The 21,764-nt window shown below is 50.2% G+C and overlaps 9 protein-coding genes across 10 annotated transcripts; 5 read left to right on the top strand and 4 right to left on the bottom strand.

Annotated features, from left to right (window-relative positions):
* Positions 1-365: 365 nt before the first annotated feature.
* On the top strand, positions 366-2,270 carry TrAtP1_007988 (uncharacterized protein; the record flags this gene model as incomplete). The annotated part of the gene is made up of 1 exon (XM_014092777.2): positions 366-2,270. One exon carries the CDS (start codon positions 366-368, stop codon positions 2,268-2,270), a length of 1,905 nt encoding a protein of 634 aa, XP_013948252.2.
* A 1,267-nt stretch (positions 2,271-3,537) lies between these two features.
* TrAtP1_007987 (uncharacterized protein) lies at positions 3,538-4,728 on the top strand (the record flags this gene model as incomplete). The annotated part of the gene is made up of 1 exon (XM_014092816.2): positions 3,538-4,728. The coding sequence occupies one exon, from the start codon at positions 3,538-3,540 to the stop codon at positions 4,726-4,728; it is 1,191 nt and encodes a 396-aa protein (XP_013948291.2).
* Positions 4,729-5,256: 528 nt separating this feature from the next.
* TrAtP1_007986 (uncharacterized protein) lies at positions 5,257-7,002 on the top strand. Its single transcript, XM_014092776.2, has 3 exons — positions 5,257-5,671; positions 5,750-6,361; positions 6,421-7,002. Exons 1-3 carry the CDS (start codon positions 5,383-5,385, stop codon positions 6,822-6,824), a joined length of 1,305 nt encoding a protein of 434 aa, XP_013948251.1. The 5' UTR covers positions 5,257-5,382; the 3' UTR covers positions 6,825-7,002.
* A 30-nt stretch (positions 7,003-7,032) lies between these two features.
* TrAtP1_007985 (uncharacterized protein) lies at positions 7,033-9,660 on the bottom strand. The gene is made up of 3 exons (XM_014092775.2): positions 9,333-9,660; positions 8,817-9,234; positions 7,033-8,765 (listed from the first exon to the last, which is right to left on the bottom strand). Exons 1-3 carry the CDS (start codon positions 9,525-9,527, stop codon positions 7,867-7,869), a joined length of 1,512 nt encoding a protein of 503 aa, XP_013948250.2. The 5' UTR covers positions 9,528-9,660; the 3' UTR covers positions 7,033-7,866.
* Positions 9,661-10,080: 420 nt separating this feature from the next.
* TrAtP1_007984 (uncharacterized protein) lies at positions 10,081-14,113 on the bottom strand. 2 transcript variants are annotated; one of them, XM_014092774.2, is made up of 5 exons: positions 14,038-14,113; positions 12,919-13,979; positions 12,432-12,831; positions 12,079-12,366; positions 10,081-11,937 (listed from the first exon to the last, which is right to left on the bottom strand). In XM_014092774.2, exons 2-5 carry the CDS (start codon positions 13,909-13,911, stop codon positions 10,418-10,420), a joined length of 3,201 nt encoding a protein of 1,066 aa, XP_013948249.2. In that variant the 5' UTR covers positions 13,912-13,979; positions 14,038-14,113; the 3' UTR covers positions 10,081-10,417. The 2 variants fall into 2 exon arrangements, with proteins under 2 accessions (XP_013948249.2, XP_065969834.1); XM_066113746.1 differs by having other exon boundaries at positions 12,432-12,869; positions 12,919-14,113.
* A 514-nt stretch (positions 14,114-14,627) lies between these two features.
* On the bottom strand, positions 14,628-16,776 carry TrAtP1_007983 (uncharacterized protein). Its single transcript, XM_014092773.2, has 6 exons — positions 16,654-16,776; positions 16,200-16,331; positions 15,887-16,140; positions 15,741-15,832; positions 15,629-15,679; positions 14,628-15,575 (listed from the first exon to the last, which is right to left on the bottom strand). Exons 2-6 carry the CDS (start codon positions 16,321-16,323, stop codon positions 14,780-14,782), a joined length of 1,317 nt encoding a protein of 438 aa, XP_013948248.1. The 5' UTR covers positions 16,324-16,331; positions 16,654-16,776; the 3' UTR covers positions 14,628-14,779.
* A 216-nt stretch (positions 16,777-16,992) lies between these two features.
* Positions 16,993-18,950, bottom strand: TrAtP1_007981 (uncharacterized protein). The gene is made up of 3 exons (XM_014092771.2): positions 18,727-18,950; positions 18,525-18,667; positions 16,993-18,465 (listed from the first exon to the last, which is right to left on the bottom strand). The coding sequence occupies exons 1-3, from the start codon at positions 18,797-18,799 to the stop codon at positions 17,908-17,910; spliced, it is 774 nt and encodes a 257-aa protein (XP_013948246.1). The 5' UTR covers positions 18,800-18,950; the 3' UTR covers positions 16,993-17,907.
* Positions 17,079-17,489, top strand: TrAtP1_007982 (uncharacterized protein; the record flags this gene model as incomplete). Its single annotated transcript, XM_014092772.2, has 1 exon — positions 17,079-17,489. One exon carries the CDS (start codon positions 17,079-17,081, stop codon positions 17,487-17,489), a length of 411 nt encoding a protein of 136 aa, XP_013948247.1.
* Positions 18,951-19,110: 160 nt separating the features above from the next.
* On the top strand, positions 19,111-21,747 carry TrAtP1_007980 (uncharacterized protein). The gene is made up of 2 exons (XM_014092770.2): positions 19,111-19,987; positions 20,050-21,747. Exons 1-2 carry the CDS (start codon positions 19,222-19,224, stop codon positions 21,426-21,428), a joined length of 2,145 nt encoding a protein of 714 aa, XP_013948245.2. The 5' UTR covers positions 19,111-19,221; the 3' UTR covers positions 21,429-21,747.
* The last annotated feature ends 17 nt before the right edge of the window (positions 21,748-21,764 follow it).

Raw genomic sequence — 21,764 nt, 5'->3', positions numbered from 1 at the left:
CTCCAGCACCGCGTACTGCGCTAAAGCTGGGCTCGGCCGCACTTCGACTTTCTTCCTCCCATCCCCAGCCTGTTTTCCAGCCCCAATACATCACCATCTCCATCACCCTCATCATCAACCACCACCGCTTCCCATCGCCAACGCCTGCCAATTCCGGGACCACGCAGAGCACCCGCTTGCCCCATGCAATTCACCCGCGCAGCCTCGGAATAGTCAGCGTCACCGCGCGGCAGGGCTGCCGAAACAAAGATCCAGAGGAGCAGAAAATTACCCTACTCTAGCTCTCGCCACAATAATTCAGCCACACCTCGAGCAGCCCCGAAATGGTGTCGCTGGTTTAGCCTGCCTCGACCTTTTGCGACCGCATGTCAACCGTCTCCCAGGACTCGCCGTCGCCTTCATCGCCTTCTCCATTGCATCTTCTTATGGCCTCTCACGCTGCTGCCATCGCAACCGGAACCCCACTCCCGTCTGGCCCGACTCGAACCCCTCCCCCAGCTCTCCCTTTGGACGACGTCGCGAGACAGCCCAAGAGGCGGCGCGAATCTGACTCCTCATCGTCGCGAGCCTTTGCTTCCGCCCAGCTCGATCCCCAATCGCCTCCATCGAAGTCGGCCAAGCTGCTGCTGGCAACTGGCCAAGCCCCGCCTCCACTGACTGGCGCCGCGCCTCTGGAAGACGAGCGACGGCGTAGAGAAGAAGAAGAAACAGACGGGGAGGTTGAGCAAGAGCATCTACACGCGACCGACGAGAGTCCCAGTCAGCGTGATCTAGCTGCTCTCATGTCTGCGGGGGCCCAAGCCATGAGCCGTCCGGCAGACGCGCCGCAACTGGCTCCCACGGCCGCCATGGAGCCATCCTCCAAGGTCGCCACGGCTGCCTTGTCCATATCACAAAACGGCGGCGGCGATCGTATCGAAGAACGAAGCGAGATGACTCCCCAGAGCCCGTCAAGCATCGCCGGCGCGCAGGTAACCGAAAGCCCAACGGCGATGGATGTCGATGCGAAAGGTGAATCTCTCGTCTCTCAACAGGTTGCCGTACAAGACGAACGGCCGCAGCCTGGATCATTGTCTTATCCCGGTTCTCTACAAACAAGCGGCAGCATTCCCGATTCGCCAATCCGGGGTATGAGCTTTCCAATGCCTGCCCAAAGCCAGGGCTCTCCTCCATCCTCGGCGAGCAAGAAACACAAGTGCCCCTACTGCAACACCGAGTTTACTCGGCACCACAACCTCAAGAGCCACCTCCTGACGCACAGTCAGGAAAAGCCCTACGTGTGTACAGACTGCCAGATGCGATTCCGCCGTCTTCACGACCTAAAACGCCATGGCAAGCTTCACACGGGTGAAAAGCCCCACGTGTGCCCCAAGTGCGATCGCAAATTTGCTCGAGGTGATGCCTTGGCCCGACACAGCAAAGGATTGGGCGGGTGCGCCGGCAGACGGTCCAGCATGGGTAGCTTCGCCGACGGAGATGAGCTGGACGGTGCCATGGAAGGAGACGAGGCTGCTGTAATGACGGGCATTGCCTACGATAATCCTGACGAAGAGGAGTTGAGGCGACAGAGCTTGCCCAGCCTCAGTGCGCAACATATATCAGGCGGACCAGCAGAACAGTACGGAGGTCACTCCCGGACGTATCCCCCAGCCGGTGCGAGGTCTACGACAGCTACTACCGGCTTATATCCCCCCGGCGTCGGCCAGAACCAAGCCGCGGGGACTAGCAGTACAAGTGTCTCTAATAGTATTGGAGGCAGCCACACGCCAAATACTAGCATTTCCTCGTCCGTTGCGGTCAGCGGTGCAAATGCAGGTCTTTATCCACAGGCTGTTGTGTCAGACGGTGGAAAGCCCCTGAATCCCGATGGAGTGCCGAGTCACGATGCCTCCGGTATCGTGAGACAACGATCGCCCAGTCTGTCCCATCAATTACAGCAGCAGCAGCCGCAGCAGATGGGAAGGCGACAGTCAGAAATGCAGTCTCCTCACAGCGGGCAAAATAGACCAAAGCTTCCTGGGTTGACTCATCCAGGTTATGCCACGGCGACTTCCCCGGGCTTCTCTCACGGCGGCCGTCCGCCGACTGCAACGGCGTCGAGCGGCGACAGTGGCAACATGTTTGCGCAGAGCGACCCGAGCGTGTGGGCCTACATCCAGACTTTGGAAGAAAAAGTCAAGTCACTGTCGGACAAGATAGTATCGCTCGATCACGAGATGACTATGCTGAAAAGCAAGCTTGAAAATCGTGAAGGAGTTCCCGCTAGCTGAGAACAAGCCAGCATGATATGACCCATGATATGACCCGCGATATGACCCGCCTCATCATACAGCGCCACGGTGTTCTAAGAGGGTGGGGAGCAGGGCTAAACAATCTACATTTAGAATGCATTCGCCTTTTGGGTTTCACTTTTCCTATCTGTTTTATATTGTTGGCAACTCATGTTGGTCTTCCGGACTGGCACAGAATCCTACAAGGGGGTGTGGAAATGGCGTTCAGGTTTTGGGAATCTGGGTGGATGGTGGAAACCTCCATGCAAAAAAGATGGCGACCGGTTATTTACGATTTGGTTTTTATTTTCCCTCTCTATTGTTGCCGTGTTGTAGTAGTATACAGAACTTGTGTGATTATCAGACGTGCGATCTTGCTGTGCGGCATTCGGAAAGGCTTTCTCTCGTTTTTTTTTTTTTTTCGTATTTTAGAGTACGGTAGGACTGGAATGACGATTTACTCTTATGAAGTCTTGAGTTCTGGATCTGTTAATGTTCAGCTGGAAGAGTCCTGTATCTATAGACTTTGAGATGACAATTTAACGCAGTGTCTAATCTAGGCCTCTGTACAGCAGCTGTTCACAAGCAGATGGGACAATTGGCTGCTGTAAGACAGCCGAACTGAACCGAGGCTGATGCTCTTTCTCAGCTGCTTGTGAGGCGCAGGCATGCTGGTCGGTACGTTCCGCGCTCCATTGGCCTGCCTTTTGCTCCCGGGCAAGCTGCGAGGTTATGCATATACCGGGGAGATTGACGCAGAGTACTCCGTATCATGGCTAATTCTGCACTGTGGCTGGCAGGTTCCCTGCTCTGACGGCCGCCAAATGCTCTCCAGCAGGTACCTCCGGACCTCTCTAGCGCGGAGAGTCACGTCACTGTCCAGGGGCAGCACCGCCTGCAGCTTGGCGCACCGATGAGGTAATGGACGCAGCTTAGAGAGCCTGTTTCAAGGTGCCTGGAGTGTGGCGCCGCGCCAGACAAAGAGAGGCTGCTATCGCAACTTGCCCTGGGCAACTGAGCACCTGCAATCTGCAATCTACGTAGAATCAACCACCGCAGACGACCATCTATTCGCGAGCGACTTTGCATTTTCACATCTCCCTCCGGACCCCTCAACGCCACTGCGCAAGACCGCTGCTCTAACGCATCAACCGAAGACGAACCACAGGCACAAGCTACCTACTACCTACGACAAGTATCCCAAGCTCTTTATGGTGGAGGCCTACTAGCGGCATAGTCCACGAGGCCGCTTGACAACATCTCAACCATGGCTGCGGCTGAGAAGGCGATGCGGAATGGCGAGGGCTGCTCGACACGCCTCAATGGCGTCGTCACGGTGAACGGAGACCACGGCCACGACGACGATCGGCCGTATCCCGTCTTGCCGGACAATGGACACACCCAAGGCCACGAGTCTGGCGCTTGGAAGGCTGCGGGCATCCGCTTTGCGCCGCTGCGCATGCCCTTCCCTCGCCGTCTACAGACTGCCGCCGTCTTCTTCCACTGCATGACTCTCGTCACTTTGATCTCTCTGTTCTGGTTCACCTGCGCCAACGTTCTGACGTGGCCCATCTTGGTGCCGTATCTGGTGCATCTGACCATGTCCTCCGCGGCGACCAATGGCAAGCTCAGCTATCGATCCGAGTACCTCAGATCTCTGCCCCTCTGGAGATTCTTTGCGGCGTATTTCCCCATGAGGCTGCACAAAACGTACGACCTTCCGCCGGATCGGAGGTACATCTTTGGCTACCATCCACATGGCATCATCTCCCACGGCGCCTGGACTGCTTTCAGCACAAACGCTCTGGGCTTCTCAGCAAAGTTCCCCGGCATCACAAATACCCTGCTGACGCTCGAGTCGAATTTCCGAATTCCCTTTTACCGCGACTGGATCTTATCGATGGGCATGGCTTCGGTGTCCAAGGATTCCATCCGCAATACGCTGACACGAGGCGGACCCAACAACGACGGGATCGGCCGCGCCGTCACAATCGTCGTTGGCGGAGCTCGTGAATCCTTGACGGCCCAGCCGGGAGCTTTGAGGCTCATTCTCAAGGGCAGAAAGGGCTTCGTGAAGATGGCTTTGCGCACGGGAGCTGACCTGGTTCCCGTCCTCGCCTTTGGCGAAAACGACTTATACGACCAGCTAACCGCGGAGACGCACCCCATGGTCCACAAGTTCCAGATGTTCGTGCTGAAAGTGTTCAAGTTTACGCTCCCTGCAATTCATGGCCGAGGCATTCTCAACTACGACGTCGGCCTCATGCCTTACCGTCGTGAAGTCAACATCGTGGTGGGCAAGCCGATTCGCATCGACTCACCCCCTTGCGAGCAGCCGTCACAAGAGGACGTGGACCGGTACCACGAGCTGTATGTCGAAGAGATTGAAAAAATTTGGGAGACTTACAAAGACCAGTTTGCCAAAGGCCGGACGTCTGAACTTGTCATTGATGCTTGAATCTTGACTGACGTGTGAAATATGTCCTCGGCTTCTCTTCGTCTTCTCCTTGTTTCTTCCTTCCTTTCTTTCTTTCTTTCTTCCTTCCTTTCTACTCTTGTTTTTTTGTGTATTTTTTTTTTTAGGGATCAACCATAGGGATATGAGTTATTATACTCAGGGTAATTCGAAAAGGATGGGCAAAATCATTTTCAAGTAGGGTAGCCATAATCGCGGCAGTTGTCAGTTACTGATGCCAGCGAAAGAGCGCTGCAAGCAAGCGTGTTACGGATTAATAGATTGTAAAACTGAAGAACTTTTGAATATGGCATTTTGTATCATCGGTTTTCATTCGGGTATCATCGCTTTGATTTGCTCTCGTACCTTTAAGCAATTGCTCTTATAAGCTTCGGTTGCTTCATTGCCCTCTTCATCAGCTGTTGCGATTGATGTAGCTTTAAAATGTCACCTGACCTCGCGTCCAAGTCCTGACGCGATTCTCCCTTCCGCCACCGTGAAGACGTGCACGGCAGCTCAACTTTACTTTCTTCACCTCAATTTTAAACTTTTCCCAATTATTTTTGCTTTCCCCCCCTTCTTTTTGTCCCTCTTCTCTTTTTCTCTTGTGCATATACTCCCCAATTTTATCTCACAATAACACAGCACACCATCCGAATGCCCCGCCCTACCAGAGGTAGCCAAAAGGCTGCTATCAAGCGCGAAGAAGACGACTTTGACGAAGTGAAAGCTTCCAAGCCAAGACAGTCTGCAGCTGCCGCAAAGCGAAAAGCAGATTCCGAGCCCGAGGCAGATGCCGATTCCAAGACTCAAGCTTCCAAAGCTGTAAAGAAGCGCAAGGGGAAAGGAAAAGGCGACGAAGAAGCAATGGTTTTGGCGGAGAGGACTGCTGTATCGGCTCTGGGCAAGGCCATGTACATTGGCGCTCACGTCAGTGCTGCAGGAGGTATTTCGACGCTCATACACCATTTTCAACGGTGCAAAGGAAATATCGAGTGCTAATATTGAAATCTATTTCCAATAGGCGTCCAGAATGCCGTCACAAATGCCGTCCAAATCGGCGCCAATTCCTTCGCCCTGTTCCTCAAATCTCAGCGCAAATGGAGCAATCCTCCCATCACAGCAGAAGCAAAGAACGGCTTTATAAGCCAGTGCAAAGAGCATCACTATCACGCCAATGAACACGCTCTCCCCCACGGCTCATATCTTGTCAATCTTGCGCAGGCAGACAAGGACAAGGCCAAACAGGCATACGACAGCTTTGTCGATGACCTCGACCGATGTGAGCAGCTGGGTATCAAGCTCTACAACTTCCATCCTGGATCTACCGGAGGCGATACAAAGGCCGCCGCGATCAAGCGCATAGCTACACAGCTAAACAAGGCCCACAAGGCTACAAAGACCGTCATCACCGTTTTGGAAAACATGGCGGGCAGTGGCAATGTTGTGGGATCAACTTGGGAGGATCTCAGAGACATCATTGCCCTGGTGGAGAACAAGTCTCGCGTGGGAGTATGCATCGATACCTGCCATGCTTTCGCAGCTGGCTACGATCTGCGGACGCCCGAGACTTTCAAAAAGACTGTCGACTCTTTCAACGAAATTGTTGGTGCAAATTACTTGAAGGCTTTTCACTGTGAGTTGCCGCCTTGATTTTCTGTTCTTTTTGCAGAGTACTAATTATCGAATATCCAGTAAACGACAGCAAAGCACCCTTCAATTCTAACAGAGATCTCCATGCCAACATTGGAACCGGCTTTCTAGGCCTTCGAGCCTTCCACAGCCTCATGAACCACGCAGAGTTCCAGGACAAGCCCATGGTCCTAGAGACACCCATTGACAGAAAAGGCGCAGATGGTAAATCAGTAGAGGACAAGCAAATCTGGGCCAACGAGATCAAACTTCTAGAGAGTCTCATTGACATGGACCCAGAGACGGAAGACTTTAGAAAACTAGAAAAGGAATTGCAAGCCAAGGGCAGTGACGAAAGGAAGAAGATTCAAGACCAGGTGGATAAGAAATCCAAGAGTGCCCCTAAGAAGGGCAAGGCTGCGCCCAAGATGAAGAAAGAGGCGACAAGTGACGAGGGGAGCGATTAGAGGAAACAAAAACCAAAAGCTCAATCTTAAAATACCTCGTGTTGGCTATAATACGGCCTTGTTTGATTAGTAGGCTGTTGTCAGAGAAATTTGAAGGCGGCCCTTGTATGTATATTATGTCGAAATGATGATAAACTGCACACTCTATACAATCTGCAGTTGAAGCTTGACTTTATAAACAAAGGCGATACCCATACTCTCTCCATCTCTCCATCTTCAAGAACTGCTGCATGTTTTTATATATCTTGGTCAAGTTAACTTACACTAGTTCAAAGCTGTTACCAACTTGAGTAGCTGTGTACCTGAAAACCCGCCATCATCCACACTGTCTAGACATATTTATCCAAGATGCCATTCGAGCGACGATGTTGAGAAGAAAGGAACTGGTGTACATCTTTGTCATTATTTACGATTCTTTCTTCGATGTTACCTATTCTTCTAGCTCTTGAACCGAGCTAGTCTCTTAACATAGGGAGTGCCTTCAGTCCCTTATCTTCTATCAACGTTGAGTACATGCAAAGAAACACGCTCGTCGCATTCGCATGGAATATAAAATGCGAGCGTGGTTTATGAAGCGAAACGACGCTGTTATTTGTATAAAAGAAAGGCCTTTTATACAAGGGCCCAAAAACAGAACCAATCATCTTTTATGCATTTGAGAACAAATCCATCCAATCTGGCTGTCGCTCTTACATAGTAGGAATGACCTCAAAACTCTGCATAAACAAGCGCGAGATTCATCTTCTCTGTCATGTATGTGCAGTCGTTGAGCAGATTAGTTAGACCGGGTCTGCTAGGTGATATCCGCTTTCATAGACGATGCTTTCCTGAATCGAGTATTTAGCCTTTTCTTTACTTGATCATCTTGTGATCGGGGTTCATATTTTCTCGAGCACTGATCAAATGACGCGAGCGGTGGGCTAGAATTCATGGTAATGGCGTAGCCCAGTCGTTGCTGACTGATTTGACTTCTGCCTGCGAACTATGGTCGAGTAGCCGCTACCTGCTGGGCGCGCTGAAGGTTCCAAGATTGGCTTGCAGCCTATGCAACGCGGCCAAGTTGAGACTCGATGTTGGAATCACCTATTACAGCATGTCCATGAGAGACGAAGTCCTGAAAGATGGAAGCCAGAGCATTCGAGTCCATTTCGCATCCGTAGTAGAAGAAGACGCTACCATTGGTGTTGAAGCTGCCATCAGACTTGTCAAAGAACCAAGTCAGATTCTCATCTGCTTCAGAAACTATCCAGTAGAGAGAAGGGTGATCCTTTCTTATAGCCGAAAAGACGTTCTCAACCACATTACTAAGCCATCCGGACTTGGTAATATTAAGGGTAGCTAGAGTAGCTATAGGCCTGTTTGCAGAAGGTGGAAGGACGATGGCAAGACATGACATGCTATCATCATAGTAAGCCGTAAAGGGGTTTGCTGCAAGAAGCTCCATGAAGCGATCCACTGTAGCCTTGGTGTTGGGATCTTTATAGTCCCCAGTAAGGATCTCTCTAATTCTGTTAAGATCTTGAAATTCATCAAGTGAGGATACCTTTTGAATCTTGTCTCCACGACGAATCAAGGTACCAGCTCCAGAGTTAGTAAACAACTCTTTTAAAAGATCACTAGGGTGAATGATAGTGACACTAGAGCTTTGTGGAAGAGTATCGAGGAGTTCTTTACTCTCCTTAATCTTTAGACGAGTTCCGTATCTACACCATGGCTGAGACATGAGATCGTCGTACTCCTCATCAAGGTTAATCTGAGATATTTTGCTGCCACTACCATTAAATAACCCCCCCTTTTCAGATAGGTACACTACCTTGAGGGGTTCAAGGGCGCGAGCGAGTTCAGCAGCAGCAACATCTGCGTTCACGTTAAGAAGTCTCCCATCCTCGGACTCTGCTAGGGATGTCATTATAGGTAAATAGCCGGCTTTAAGGGCATGTGCTGTCGACAAGTCAGTAAATGGTAATAGAACATGACTGGGGGGGACTCAACTGATTGGGGCGGAATTGACTTTTGTGATCTTGCCAACATAGCCCCATTTCTCTTTATCAAGGTAATCAGCCATAAAGACACCGCTGAGGGACCTAGTGGCAACACCAAGCTGGTCAAGTTTATCTGTAAGCTTGAGGTTCTCCTCAAGAAACAGCTTGCGGGCAATACCAAGGGTCTTGGCGTCGGTGATGCGTATGCCCTCTGAAAATTGAGGCTCGATGCCAGCCTCCTCGAGCAAGCGGTTCAGCTGCGGCCCCGCGCCGTGCACCAGCACCGGACTCAATCCCAGCTCACTCAGGAACAGCAAGCTGCGGCAAAGATCTTCAAGGTTCTCTTGGATTATAGCACCGCCTACTTTCAGCACACAGAAGGTCTGGGCAGAACTGAAAAGCTTAAGCCATTGCTGGGACTCCCTTTTCTGGCGAGTGTTAGTGGTTGATGTTATGGCGCGGCCATGGGAATCGGCGGAGCCCTTGACCCTTTTCAAAGAGAGAAGCAATTGGAGAGAGAACCTACAGATCCGATGGACCGCAAAGCCTGGCTCACAATTTCCCTGGTGACATTCCCGGCAGTAGAAGAATATCGCAAGGTCGTGGTGTTTGACAACTTATTGAGGTTGCGGCCGAGGAGGATTCGGGAGGTCTTGGGCACAGCACTTGAGACTGGCTTGGCTCGTAGTGCCAGCCTGCGCCAAGGTGCAGAGAGCATCATTTCGGGGGCTGCTTGAACCCAATTGACTCGGTGGTGGGCGCAGAGGTCGATGAGATGATTGTGGGTTGAGGAGGCTTATATCTCCGATCGGCGACGGTGATTGCCCAGGTAGATATCCAGTGGTGATAGTGGTGATGGTGGTGGGGGAGGAGTTCGTAACGTGCCCAAGCACATGATTGGAGGGAGACTAAGCTGGTGTTGCGTCAGATCAATAGGTTCCTTAGCAGCACCGACGCTGGAACTCTGGCACCACACAGCGCGTGCACGTTTTATAGGTACCTATGAAAACGGAAGACATCGCACTCAAGAAAAGGGCTTGATAGGACCCCGAGCTTTCCACTACCTATGGTCGTATGTGCTAAGAGTTCCCAACTAATCTGCTTATAACAGAGCATACACAAGTCAACTTACAGTATTGCTGGAATACAGGTTAGTAGTTGCTTAACATAGTAGGTCGTCCTGATGTAACAGAGGTTCAAGATAAGGATTGCTCAACTTTTTCCTGCGAGAATCTGTCGCTCTAATTGGTCGTCCTTTATGTAAAAAAAGACATCTCATATAAAGGAAGACATTCCATTAATTATACGTATCATACGCTTGTATACAATCTTGCCGGGTATAACATCTATAAATAACTTATAAACAAAAGTCAAAATGGATAAACAAGAAGAAAAGAAAAGAAAAAACAAGCCAAGGGGAAAAAAAAGCAAAGGTTCTTTTTCTACTTGCGACCCTTCGTAAAGGCCTCAACTCTCCCCATCGCAGCCTTTAGTCCCGCCCCCTTTTCGCAGTTCATCTGCAGCCACTCCTCCATTCTCTCGCGTACAATCCTCATCGACCGCAGCACAGGCATCTTGCCGCCATCTTCATGATCCAAAAACGACGACGGATTAAGCAGCACCTCGAAGCAGTCTGACCAAATGTCCGTCTGCCAGTACCGCTTCAGGCTCTCCCTGATCTTGTACTTGCGCCCGCCTCGTCCTAGCCCCCCCTTGGTCGGACCGCACCGTCTCAATGTATTTGCCAAAGAGAAGGCAATGAATGACGCCTGCGAGCCCGTAGTAGTCAATCTGCCACGTCCAGGGCCGGCTTTCCCGCATCTCAGGGCAGTCCTGTACGGTTGTTTTCCAATCTGCGATGAATTCCACGTCTGGCACAAACGCCTTCATGTCAATGCCCCTCCCAAAGTCAATGAGAACGACGCCGCGCGAGTCCCAGCCGCCGCGTCCATCAGCGTACCACTGGCTAGAGAGAGCTTGCTCAGAGGACGCAGATGACGACCTGGGATCAAGGCGAAGGAGGCAGTTATCGGGCTTCAGATCGCCATGGAGCACGTCTTTCGAGTGAAGAGCTTCGACGGTGCGCAGTAACTCAATCGAAAAGAACATGGCAAGCTGCTCATCCATAACCCCTGAAGGCTCCGCTCGAAAGAAGTTGATTACATCTAGCAAGGTGCCGTGGGGGTGATATGGGAGAAACAGGAAGCCTTCGTCCTGATATAGGTGCATTTCGTGTGCTGGCGAGATTGATGCCGTTGCCCGATGCTGGGGACCTAGCCGTGAATGGGCGGTGCGCATGATGTAAAACTCCCATGGAGTTGGAGGAGATTCCATTTTCAAGGCTTCTATGGCGGCGCGATGGTTAATGGCGAATGCGCCCTTGCCCATAAAGACCCTATCAGTATCGTCTTCCTCTCGGTCCGGCCGTGAATTTTCCACCAAGTACACGGGTGCAAAAGCGCCAGCGCCGAGTTCTTTCCTCACAGTGTATCTAGAGTTGCAGTCTGCGAACTGAATAACTACTGGAGGGTTACCCGGCATGGCTTTATCTGCACCCGTCTTCCCAAGTCTGCTTGCGGCTTTGGCGAATCTGCGAATCTCTCCGCCACGTTCGTACCTTTGGCTGTGATGGTCGTAGAAGCCGGGGTATGCTGCCAGCGGAGGATGTTGGTTTGTCAGGATGTTCAGTCTAATGCCGCCATCAACAGGGCTGCATTGTGCCTCTTTGATAATGGGTCCTTTAACAGGCACGGCTTTGGACCCCAGAGGTGTTCGTCCATGGGTGAAAGCCCTTTCTTCTAACAAGATTTCTCTCAACGGACTGCTCGATGGTTCCGAATCTGACAACTCCTCAATGAGCGTAGCTTGACCATGATGCTTGCTAGGCGTCTTGAATTGGTAAGCTCGGTCCACGTCCATGTCCACGTCTAGTGATACTTCAGTTCTCTCCGCAATAGGCGTCATAAATGGCAGACGATTATTGGCCACTTCTGCCGGGTCCCTATACGGGCGTGTTGGTGGTTCATAATCTTCCGGAGGCATGGGAATGAAGATCGTGCGAGTTCTAGGCGGTTCTGGCTCTTCGTCCTCTTCCGCATCGTCATACACATATGAGCTGTGTGCTGGTTCATCTATACTGACAAAATTAGTCGTCTGAGTCCTCTCGCTCCCGTTGCTAATCTGCACATGTCTATTTGGAGCATGTTCATGGGAAAATATGTCCAACTACTCGCCGATGCTTATGTTATCCGCTGATTCATCTTCTTGCTCACCTTGGTGGGTTTGTCTCGTAGTGCCAGTGCTCTCAGCATCACTTCCATAAAAGGCATCGGTCATGTCTTCGTCCTCGTCGGCGTCTTCATCATCATCTTCTTCTTCCTCTTCGTCATCATCATCATCGTCGCCAGTCTCGTCCCCTGCCAAGGATGTTGGCTTGAGCGGCGCATTAAAGATGTCGTAAATATCATCCGTAGCTGCTCTTGTATGAAGTGTCATGGTGGGCTCGGCAGCGTTCTTCTTCTTGAGTTTGGGTCCTGAGGGAGAGTCGAGCTTCGTTTTGACTGACTGGGTGTTAGGAGCCTGTGGAAAAAAATTGTATCTGGTCGTATAAGAATTGGGGACTTACTGATCTGTGTCTCATTTACCTCCATCATCTTCTTCTTCCTACCTGTGCGAGGTTCTCGAGGCTTTCCTCCTGCTACGCCATTCTCATCAAGCATCATAGGGTCTCCGTCAATAACTAGCTTCTCAGTCGTGTCTTGAGTCAAATTCTCAATTTCACGTAGAGGTACCACGCGATCTGGGGTGTCATTTTCATTCGTATGGTCAGCATCCCACTCGCGGTCGAGCCAACCACGATGCGCGGCAATAATTTCTTCAAAGCTCATCTCTGTCCCGGGTTCCTCGGGGGTAGGATATACGGCTGCCAGATCAACAAAGATGTACTCTCTTTTCCCCGTTTGTGGATGGATCGTTACTTGATGTTTTGATGGAACAACAACAATATTTTGTATTTGAGCAAGCGACTGAATTACATAGCACCACAGACAGCAATACATTAGTCCTATTCTTATCAACAGCTGAACAATCTTCGAGAGGGGGGGGTTACATACCGGATCTCTGAACACTGCCAGTTTTGTTCCCCCAGACCCTGGCTTCTTACCACCCGCCTTAAGAGTCTCTCCTACCCATGGCTTTGGCTCCATTGTATTTTCCTTTTTTCGATCTGAAAGAGATCCTATGCTATCCCAGCCCTTGGACGCAGCATCCCTTGACGACATGGCAGGCTGTTGAGCGTCTGCGTCAGAAAAGATAGATAGCTTAGATTTCGCAGGTCGAGACGAGCCGCCAGCACCGCTGGTTCGTCTTGGAGCCTGAGGATCCACTGGCTGTGATGAGCTACTGAAGGGATCCATCTTACTGGCCAGCGCGGGACGAACAGTTGGCAGAGCCGGTGAAGATGGCTCCGCCAATGCATCTGGCTGCTGAGCAAGCCTTGCCTCAAACTCCTTAAATTTGCGAAGCAGTCTCTGCGTTGGCCGAGCCTCTCTCTGGATCCCTAGCTTATACACTTCCTCTGCTTGCGCCCATCGGCCTGCGCCCTCCAGCCACGCAGCGTATTCTTCGTAGAACAATGCAAGGCTCTCGCCGATTCCTTGTCGAGAGAGGAATAGATAGGTCTCGCGGGGTGTATCGGAAAATAGTTGGATATAGTACATCCATAGCTTTAGATATCTGGGGTCGTTTTTGTACTGGGACGATGCAACAAACGTTTTCGTCGCGCGTTCGAGGATTGTATGCAGCTGTGATTCTGCCGTCGCCTGTGCTGATGGGTACGCGTCCAAAGCCCAGCGGACATATCTGTCAAAGACGTCCAAGGGATCATCAGACTCGGATAGGCTCTCGATTTCTGCTTCGAACTCTGCGCGGATGCAATCGTTGACATTTCTCGTGTCGGTCGGCGTCGGCGTGGACAATTTGTGTAGAGGAGATGGAGAGAAAAGAGTGGCCAGTTTTTTCGCTGAACGGCCGCCAGGTAAAGACTGAATATTCTCCTTTTGGTTCTCGATCACGTCAAAGTCGGTTAAATCTTCTGCGCCCGCCATTGTTGTTGCGTTACCATCAAATGGCGGCAGCTCTTTGGTTTATCGAAACAATGTGGATTCTGGAGGCCCTGAATGGTGGTTAAGACGCGTTTTCTATATAATTGCCTATGATACAAATCAACATACGGGATACGATGCCCGATGCGCGTGAATGGCCGTTTTGGGCAAGAATGTTAGATAGGTATTATGTGGTAGATTTTCCTTGAATGTTGACGGGTCTAGCGTTGAACGCTCGTGTTATGGTGGGATGTGTTTTCGACCCCGCGTTGCTCTGGTGATATGATATGTTTATCAAAATAAAGAGTACTGGTACCTTTTAATCGTGGCTGTATACTTCTAGGCTAGCACATGATTCTGCTCTAGTGAAAGTTTCTTTCATCTCCAATTTAGTATTCTAGACTTTGGCACTAACTCACCTATCTACACCCCACTAGCATCACAGGCCTTATCATCAATAAAAGTGAGTACTACTACTAGCAGAACTAAAAATCATGAGAAGAAAATAAATATCAGATAAATCGTAGTATCATTACTAAAATAATTTTTTCCCCTTCAAATAAGGATGCAGTACTACTAATAAACGTGGCTCTGAGATGCCTAGGTCGTTTGACTTCCGGTTACATATTGATAAATTGATAACGTTGGGAAACACAAGGCACCAAAGCCGTCGAGCCGCAGAAACAAGTCATTTCACGTGGTTTTATGGACATGCTGTTGTATAAATTTTGGTCATAGCTCAATTTACTTTTCTTTCGCCGTATGGGCGTTTCTTCAAATCATTATTTTATGTTTTTACTCGACCATATTAGCCCATTCTCTGGGCCGCCAGCCTTTTAATATGTATTTATCCCCAGCTCCATGTTACCATTTACAGGTTAACAGAGGTGCGGAACTTGTCGCCCGCGTAGATGGCAAGCTCACCAAGCTCCTCCTCAATGCGGAGAATCTGGTTAAGCTTGGCCAGGCGCTCAGAACGGGCAGGAGCACCAGTCTTGATCTCACCGGCACGGATACCGACGGCAATGTCAGCAATGGTGACATCTTCGGTCTCACCAGATCGGTGAGAGACCATGACACCCCAGCCATCGGCGTAGGAGTCCTTGGCAGCCTGGATAGACTCGGTCAATGTGCCGATCTGGTTGACCTTGAGGAGGAGGGCATTGCAGGCCTTGAGCTCAATGGCCTTCTTGATGCGGACGGGGTTGGTGACGGTCAAGTCATCACCGACAATCTGGATGTCCTGGGTCTTGTAGAAGTAGCTCCAGGCCTCCCAGTCATCCTCAGCAAAGGGGTCCTCGATGCTGACAATGGGGTACTTCTTGCAGAGGTCGGAGTACATGGCGGCAAGCTCCTCGTAGGTGATCCACTTGGTGGGGTCGCTCTCGGGGTTCTTGAAGTCAAGATCGTACTTCTTCTCCTCCTCCTTGTAGAATTCGCTGGAGGCAACATCCATGGCAATGTTCATCTTGCCAGTGTAGCCGGCCTGCTCAATAGCATCGGTGATGAGCTCAAGAGCCTCATCAGCGGTCTGGATATCGGGGGCAACACCACCCTCATCACCAACGTTGCCAGCGGACTGGCCGTACTTCTTCTTAGCCAGAGTCTTGAGCTTCTGGTAAACCTCAGAACCCTGACGGAGGGCCTCAGAGAAGCTGGGAGCAGCACTACTGGAGGTTAGCAGGCGTATACGCAAAAGTGAGGCTGTTGGCTGACTTACGAGGGGACGATCATGAACTCCTGGAAGGCAAGACGACCACCAGCGTGGGAACTGATTAATTAGTTAGCGATTGCTGGTGAGCTTGTTCTTCAAAGACGCGTGATATACTTACCCGCCGTTGAGGACGTTCATGAAAGGAACAGGGAGGACATAGGGCTTCTTGGTTCCAGCGAGGTCGGAAATGTGAGCGTACAGAGGAACGTTCTGCTTTGTGTAAGCTCTTGCTCGTCAATGACAATTTCTCATAACGTTGCTTACCTTCTCAGCGGCACCAGCCTTGGCAACAGCCAGGGAGACACCGAGAATGGCGTTGGCGCCAAGCTTGCCCTTGTTGGGAGTACCATCAAGGCTGTTCAGGAACTCGTCGACCTTGGACTGGTCCTTGACATCAAGGTTCTCCTTGATCAGAGCGGGGCCAATGATGGTGTTGACATTCTCAACAGCCTTGGTAACACCCTTGCCACCCCACTTGGCCTTGTCGCCATCGCGAAGCTCAACAGCCTCGTGCTGACCTGAGATACCAGTTATTTCCTGCAGCGGTGCGAGATTGAGGGAAGTCGAGGGCACGAACCGGTAGAGGCACCAGAGGGGACGATGGCGCGGTGCAGGCCAGTGTCAGTGACCAGGTCGACCTCCACGGTGGGGTTACCACGGGAGTCGTAGACGGAACGGGCGTGAACCTTGGTAATGGCCATTTTCAAAGCTGTTGTAGACAGAAACCGGTGCTTGTTAGCAGAAACATTGTAGCAGTAGCTGAAGTGTCGACTGTGAAGCTTGGAAATGGGCAGAGCAGAGCTATAGCAGCGCATTTTCTTCCTGGGGCAATACTTTAACTAGATGGAGCTGGCCATCTATGTAAGTCGCCAGCAAATATCGAAATATGCCTCAACGCCCATTTGACGCCGTTCCTTCAGAGCTTCCGCCTGAAATGGAGGGGTAACCTGGATGGTGAAAACAGAAAGAGGGGCACAGCTGAGGTGGACAAGCCAAGAATGCTGCTCATTGTAAGGAAAAAACTGCCATACCTGTAGTTTAGAGGTCAATTCGGTTTCTCAAGCTCTTCGTGTGAAGCTGAACGAGTCGAGAGGTCTTGTAGAAGGAAAAGATGGAAGTGGTGTTTTGCAGCTGCTCGCGTAGAAGAAGAAAATGGAGGGGTGAAGCGGTGGGGCGTATCCTGCTACTCAGATAACAAGGGAGTTACCTAAGAGCTCCTGCGCGAGGCAGCTGGTGTGCTTGTGAGGTAATGATTAGGCCACTCCTTACGTTTATCGGTAGACAGCCAGCCGGCGCTGCAGCGCTAGTATTTCTCCGACCACGACGCCGTGAGGAAAAAAAAAATGTTTCTATGCCTGTTTCGGGCACCATGTAACGGGATTTGATATGGTCATTCCTCTCCTCTAATTTCTTTTACGCTCTCCTTTGCCAGCTACCTATCATTATCATTTCTGACATGGATGGGCCACACCGGTATTCTGCCGATGTCGCCTCTGCGGTATTTCAGAACCTGCAAGACCAGCACCAATGGGCATCGTTGGAAATCCTTAGCATCCCAGGGCTCTCGCGGCCAATGATTCGAGGCCTCCCACCACGCCTCTTATATCTCCACCCAGACGATCAGATAGCAGCTCTTGCATACGAAAAGTCAGCTGGGGCAAGGACTCAGCATGACGCGGAGTTTGAATGGGTGCTAGCAGTCCATCTCTCCGAGAAATGGACGCTTTCCAACTTTGCGGCTGTCATGGACGCCCTCCCAGATGCTCGCAAGGGTGCCAAGCGAATTGTCCTGGCCGCCTTGCATAATGACTCAACCGTCGTATACTATATTGTGCAAGAAGGAATGATAAAGCCTCGTCAGAACTAAACACCGAAATCGCTTTGATATATATTCCCTTGCACAGTGAGCAATCTATCTACCTGGGCTCAAAAGATTGCGAGATTTTTATCGGCCCGTTTGGCGTCAAGGAGTTGGCAGTCTAGTATGATATTACGCATTTTTCTGAGAAATGGTACCTTCTTTACTAATAGATGTTTATAAAGTCTTTTCTCATCAATTTCATTTGCCACGTACAAAGTATAGGGGCGCGTGAATTATGAGACCATATTTTCCTCAGCCGCATCCTTTAGCAAATTCATCATGCTAGGGAGCAATGCTTTATTTCAAACGTTATGCAGAAGAACAATTCCGACACATACAGACCATCAAATCCGCCAAAAGACATGAATCATGATTATTTTCCCACCTGAACGCCAAGACTACCGCACATGCCTGCCCAACCAATTTAGAAACGCTCCTTCATTCTGGCAGCCACGGTTCTCAGATTGCCATAGACCTTGCCCGGGGGCTTTCCAAGAATCAAGCTAACGACAGATTCACGAGCCATGTGAATGTTCTTGAATCCTCCCAGAATGTGAATCTTGGAATCGGCGAGCACAATTCTCGTACGGCTAGCATTCTCAATGGCAAATTTCGTCTTGCCCTGGTGACCAGCAATTCTACCAATGGCACGGCTCTGGCTGTCTCCATGCACGGTCTTGACATCTTTGATCTCAAAGGTTTCGATGTATAGGTCGTCCAGTCGCAGGAGAGCAATGGCATCGTCGACGTCGAAGCCGAGAGTGAAGGCTTTGACAAAGTCCTCGCCCTTTTGTAGCGCACCGGAATCAGTGGTGAACTTGGATGTCCTTAGCTCGACGGTTTTCCGCTTGATGTTCATGCGGCACTGTAGTTTTAAATGCTCCACAATGGGAGGGTAGATAGAAGGCCATGATTGTTTCAACGGTGTCATGCGATGAGGTGGGATCGGTACTTTTCGTGTTTCGGTTCTGGCCATGGGATCCTAGGTTAAACATCAGCAAAGCAGCTCTCAATAGCCAAGTAGGCAGCATTTCAGCGTACAATGTCTTTTGACGGAGCAAAGCGAGGCCGTCCCTCTTCGTCAATCGCCATATTGTCGCCGTCATCTTGAGCCTCCGGTACCATCATTTCAGCATCAGCCGATGCAACATCTGCCGCATCAAGGAGGAACTCCTGGTCGTTATCTATGCGCAAGTTAGCCTTGAGGGCCCCGGTAAAGGCAAATACAAGAGAGAATATCTACCTTGAGCAGCTGATGGAACATCTGCAGCAAGCGGGGTGCTTTCCGCCTTCTTGAGAGCCGTAGGAGCAGGCATGGTGCTGGGGGCAAAAGGCGCTGCTGTTGTGTGTTCGGATGCTTGAGAATCGAGGATCTGGATCAATCAATATATTGATAAGTCGGAATAGAGGATTGCGATTATGCGCCTTTCCTTCTGTCGCAAGTACTCGGAGAAAAAAATGTTATCGCGCTGGATTTTGCTGGGCAAGCCACATGCCGTTTCTACCTTGGGCGCTCAAAAATTTGTGGATGGCTATCGGAGCTTATCCATTGGCTGGGCGCCACCCACAATGCAAAACGTGAGTGGCGCGTCATGCAATTACTTCTGCGCCGCCGCTCAGGCTTGTCCATCATTTACAGCGATGTTGATTCCTGACTTTGTTTGAGATTCAAAGGCGCTGCTGGAACTGTTTTATTGGCGCACCGCCTCCAGATACCTGGTCGCCATGAACCTTAAGAATGTCTAAGGGCATCTCATCATGGCTGAATGTTCGCCGCCATCTCACATGCCACTATCAAACCCCTCCAACATGGCGATCTCCACATGCCGCTCCATTGTCGAATCGATCAACGCAAAGAGCAAGCTCTCAATATGCACAGATTAGCCCAATATCAAAACTGGCCCCTTGGAAAGATGTCTGCCTCTCACCAACACCGATTGGACTCGGTATTCGGCCATTTCTCCATGGCAGCTACAGACGCTTTTCTCCTTTGAGTGTCTTGGAGAGGCATCGAATGTCTCTCGGTGTCTCTCAAGCTACTGCGCGGAGATTTCTTCAAAGTGATCAACACAGCAATAATGGCGTCAATGGCAGGAGAAACTCTAAAGAAGATTCTAAAAGCGAGCTCGATGGCCCGAAGTCGACCGCCAACCCCCATGAAAGCTTGGGAGCTGCATCCAAAAATAACATCGACCCAACCAGGATCGACCCAAATGACCAGGAGCAGGAGTCAATAGCCACATCAGTGTCTAAATATTTGAATTTGCCAGCGCTACCTCACCGTCCTACCAAAGAAGAGCTTTTGGCGGCTGCGAATGGATTTTGGGAGAGGTTCAAAGTCAGATTCAAATGGGTCTCCATCAGAAGCATGCGACCTTGGAACATTGATGAATGGGGGGCTTTTGTTTCTTGGTTCATGTTGGGCCATATTGTCTGGATCCTTGTGGGCACAACGACTTTCTTCTCTATCCTTATCTTCTCGATCAACACTGTTTTTGCACAAGGTACAGTGATGGTTATTTGATCCCATAACAACGTTTTCTCAGCATGGCTAACATACTATCAGAAACACTTGCGCAGTGGATTGGAGACTATTTAACCCAGTCAGCCGGCGTTACGGTTGTCTTTGAATCTGCTATAGTTCCGAAATGGAGAAATGGTGTCATCGCATTCCGCAACGTATTTGTTTCGAGAAGACCCGGCCAAGTCGAATCATCGGTCAGCAAAGGTTCATCTGATGCTGCTGCCGTTGCCGCCGCCGCCGCAGGGCGCCAGATCCAACAAGACGATAGTAATGTTGTGGACGATGGCAACTATACGCAATTTGACGTAACAATTGCAAATGTTAATGTCACACTTTCATTCCTCAACTGGTGGAATGGCAGGGGCCTTCTCAAGGATGTAGAGGTAAACGGCGTCAGAGGAGTTATCGACCGAACTTCTGTTCGCTGGCCAGAAGTACAGATTGATCCGTTTTCTTATCGCCACAAACACCAACCAGGCGATTTCGAAATCGAGTCTTTCAAATTGGAAGATCTTCTGCTTACCGTTCGCCAACCCGATGGATTCCGCCCTTTCTCAGTCAGTATATACTCGTGTGAGCTTCCACGACTACGAAAACAATGGCTCTTTTACGATTTCCTCTCTGCTAGCCACATGTCTGGGTCGTTTGACGGATCCCTCTTTACGATTCACCCCAGACAGGTTCATGGTACCGTTTCAAGTCGGTACCAAGGAGTCATGATGGGACTAGAAGAATCCAAATCATGGAAAAAGTTCAACAGATTACGCATCGACGGCCTGAAGATTGACCACTTAAACCGTGGAGTCGAAGGCCCATTCGGTTGGATATATGAAGGGAACGTTGACATCGTCGCAGACGTCATGTTTCCAGCGGACATGGACGACAGCATAAGCAAAGTCGTAGCAGATTTTTACGATCAGCTAGAAGGCACAGTTATTGCGAATCGCTACCGTTTTCTTCCGAAAGCCCCTGCACCCGAAAACATCTCGGAAGGCGGCCGTGCAGCAAGTGAGAAGAGGTCCGACAAGCAGACAAGTGAGTCGGAGGAAGAGAGGCGGCTCCTTATCATGGACTTACGCATTCATCTCAACGATGTTAAGGCTGCCGTGCCATTATTCACCCCCGATCTATCTTATGTGAACCAGGCTCTGGTTCGGCCTATTGTGGCCTATATAAACGCTAAAAAGACCTACATTCCGATTTCTAGCCGCATCATCAAGCCGCTAGCTGACTTCGACGGAAGTTGGACATTTTTCGACTGCGGCCTCTTGGACGATGCGTCCGCCGAAACGTACGAGGCCTTTGCAAAGGATGTCGAAGACCAGCAAAGCCGAGTAAGACGATTCCGAAAAGTTGGATTCTGGACGCTTTCGTTGGCTATCCATGCTCTGTTCATGGGAATGGCTGGGAACGTCGTCTGAAGAGAAGAACAAAAACTATGAAAGAAGATTTGTTATACTGGAAAAAGGGGCGATGGATTCTTGTAGAATTGCTGTATATGTACAATTATGGCGGGATTGGCGGCGGCATATGACGTGAGGTTTAATGATGGCGTTGCTGCGTGGGATCAATTTGGGCATTTCTTGGCGATTAGGGGAAGGTATGGTTTTCTTTTTTATGAATTACTTCTTGCTTCATGGGAAGCTATCTCCAAGATACCCTAGCCTCTTTTATGTTGAAGCAGTGCGGTATATGAAACAAAACCACTCTAATAAACAAAATACTACTGAATAAAGAATGAAAGAAAAAAAAAAAAA

Source organism: Trichoderma atroviride, chromosome 4 (genome assembly GCF_020647795.1).
Source record: "Trichoderma atroviride chromosome 4, complete sequence".
In the NCBI taxonomy this organism is placed as follows: domain Eukaryota; kingdom Fungi; phylum Ascomycota; class Sordariomycetes; order Hypocreales; family Hypocreaceae; genus Trichoderma; species Trichoderma atroviride.
This window is presented reverse-complemented; position numbering and strand designations above follow the sequence as displayed.

Bases quoted from the DNA above. Each gene is read 5' to 3' on its own strand.
- TrAtP1_007986 (XM_014092776.2), top strand. From the start codon at position 5,383: ATGCCCCGCCCTACCAGAGGTAGCCAAAAGGCTGCTATCAAGCGCGAA. The intron at 5,672-5,749 runs GTATTTCGACGC...TATTTCCAATAG, and splicing joins TCACGTCAGTGCTGCAGGAG to GCGTCCAGAATGCCGTCACA. The intron at 6,362-6,420 runs GTGAGTTGCCGC...TCGAATATCCAG, and splicing joins TTACTTGAAGGCTTTTCACT to TAAACGACAGCAAAGCACCC.
- TrAtP1_007985 (XM_014092775.2), bottom strand. From the start codon at position 9,527: ATGATGCTCTCTGCACCTTGGCGCAGGCTGGCACTACGAGCCAAGCCA. The intron at 9,235-9,332 runs GTAGGTTCTCTC...AACACTCGCCAG, and splicing joins CTTTGCGGTCCATCGGATCT to AAAAGGGAGTCCCAGCAATG. The intron at 8,766-8,816 runs GTTGAGTCCCCC...ACTTGTCGACAG, and splicing joins AGTCAATTCCGCCCCAATCA to CACATGCCCTTAAAGCCGGC.
- TrAtP1_007984 (XM_014092774.2), bottom strand. From the start codon at position 13,911: ATGGCGGGCGCAGAAGATTTAACCGACTTTGACGTGATCGAGAACCAA. The intron at 12,367-12,431 runs GTAAGTCCCCAA...ACACCCAGTCAG, and splicing joins GGTAAATGAGACACAGATCA to TCAAAACGAAGCTCGACTCT. The intron at 11,938-12,078 runs GTGAGCAAGAAG...TTGTCAGTATAG, and splicing joins TACGAGACAAACCCACCAAG to ATGAACCAGCACACAGCTCA.
- TrAtP1_007983 (XM_014092773.2), bottom strand. From the start codon at position 16,323: ATGGCCATTACCAAGGTTCACGCCCGTTCCGTCTACGACTCCCGTGGT. The intron at 16,141-16,199 runs GTTCGTGCCCTC...CTGGTATCTCAG, and splicing joins CCCCTCTGGTGCCTCTACCG to GTCAGCACGAGGCTGTTGAG. The intron at 15,833-15,886 runs GTAAGCAACGTT...TACACAAAGCAG, and splicing joins AGGCTGGTGCCGCTGAGAAG to AACGTTCCTCTGTACGCTCA.
- TrAtP1_007981 (XM_014092771.2), bottom strand. From the start codon at position 18,799: ATGCCTGCTCCTACGGCTCTCAAGAAGGCGGAAAGCACCCCGCTTGCT. The intron at 18,668-18,726 runs GTAGATATTCTC...ACTTGCGCATAG, and splicing joins TGTTCCATCAGCTGCTCAAG to ATAACGACCAGGAGTTCCTC. The intron at 18,466-18,524 runs GTACGCTGAAAT...TGTTTAACCTAG, and splicing joins TTGCTCCGTCAAAAGACATT to GATCCCATGGCCAGAACCGA.
- TrAtP1_007980 (XM_014092770.2), top strand. From the start codon at position 19,222: ATGTCTAAGGGCATCTCATCATGGCTGAATGTTCGCCGCCATCTCACA. The intron at 19,988-20,049 runs GTACAGTGATGG...ACATACTATCAG, and splicing joins CAACACTGTTTTTGCACAAG to AAACACTTGCGCAGTGGATT.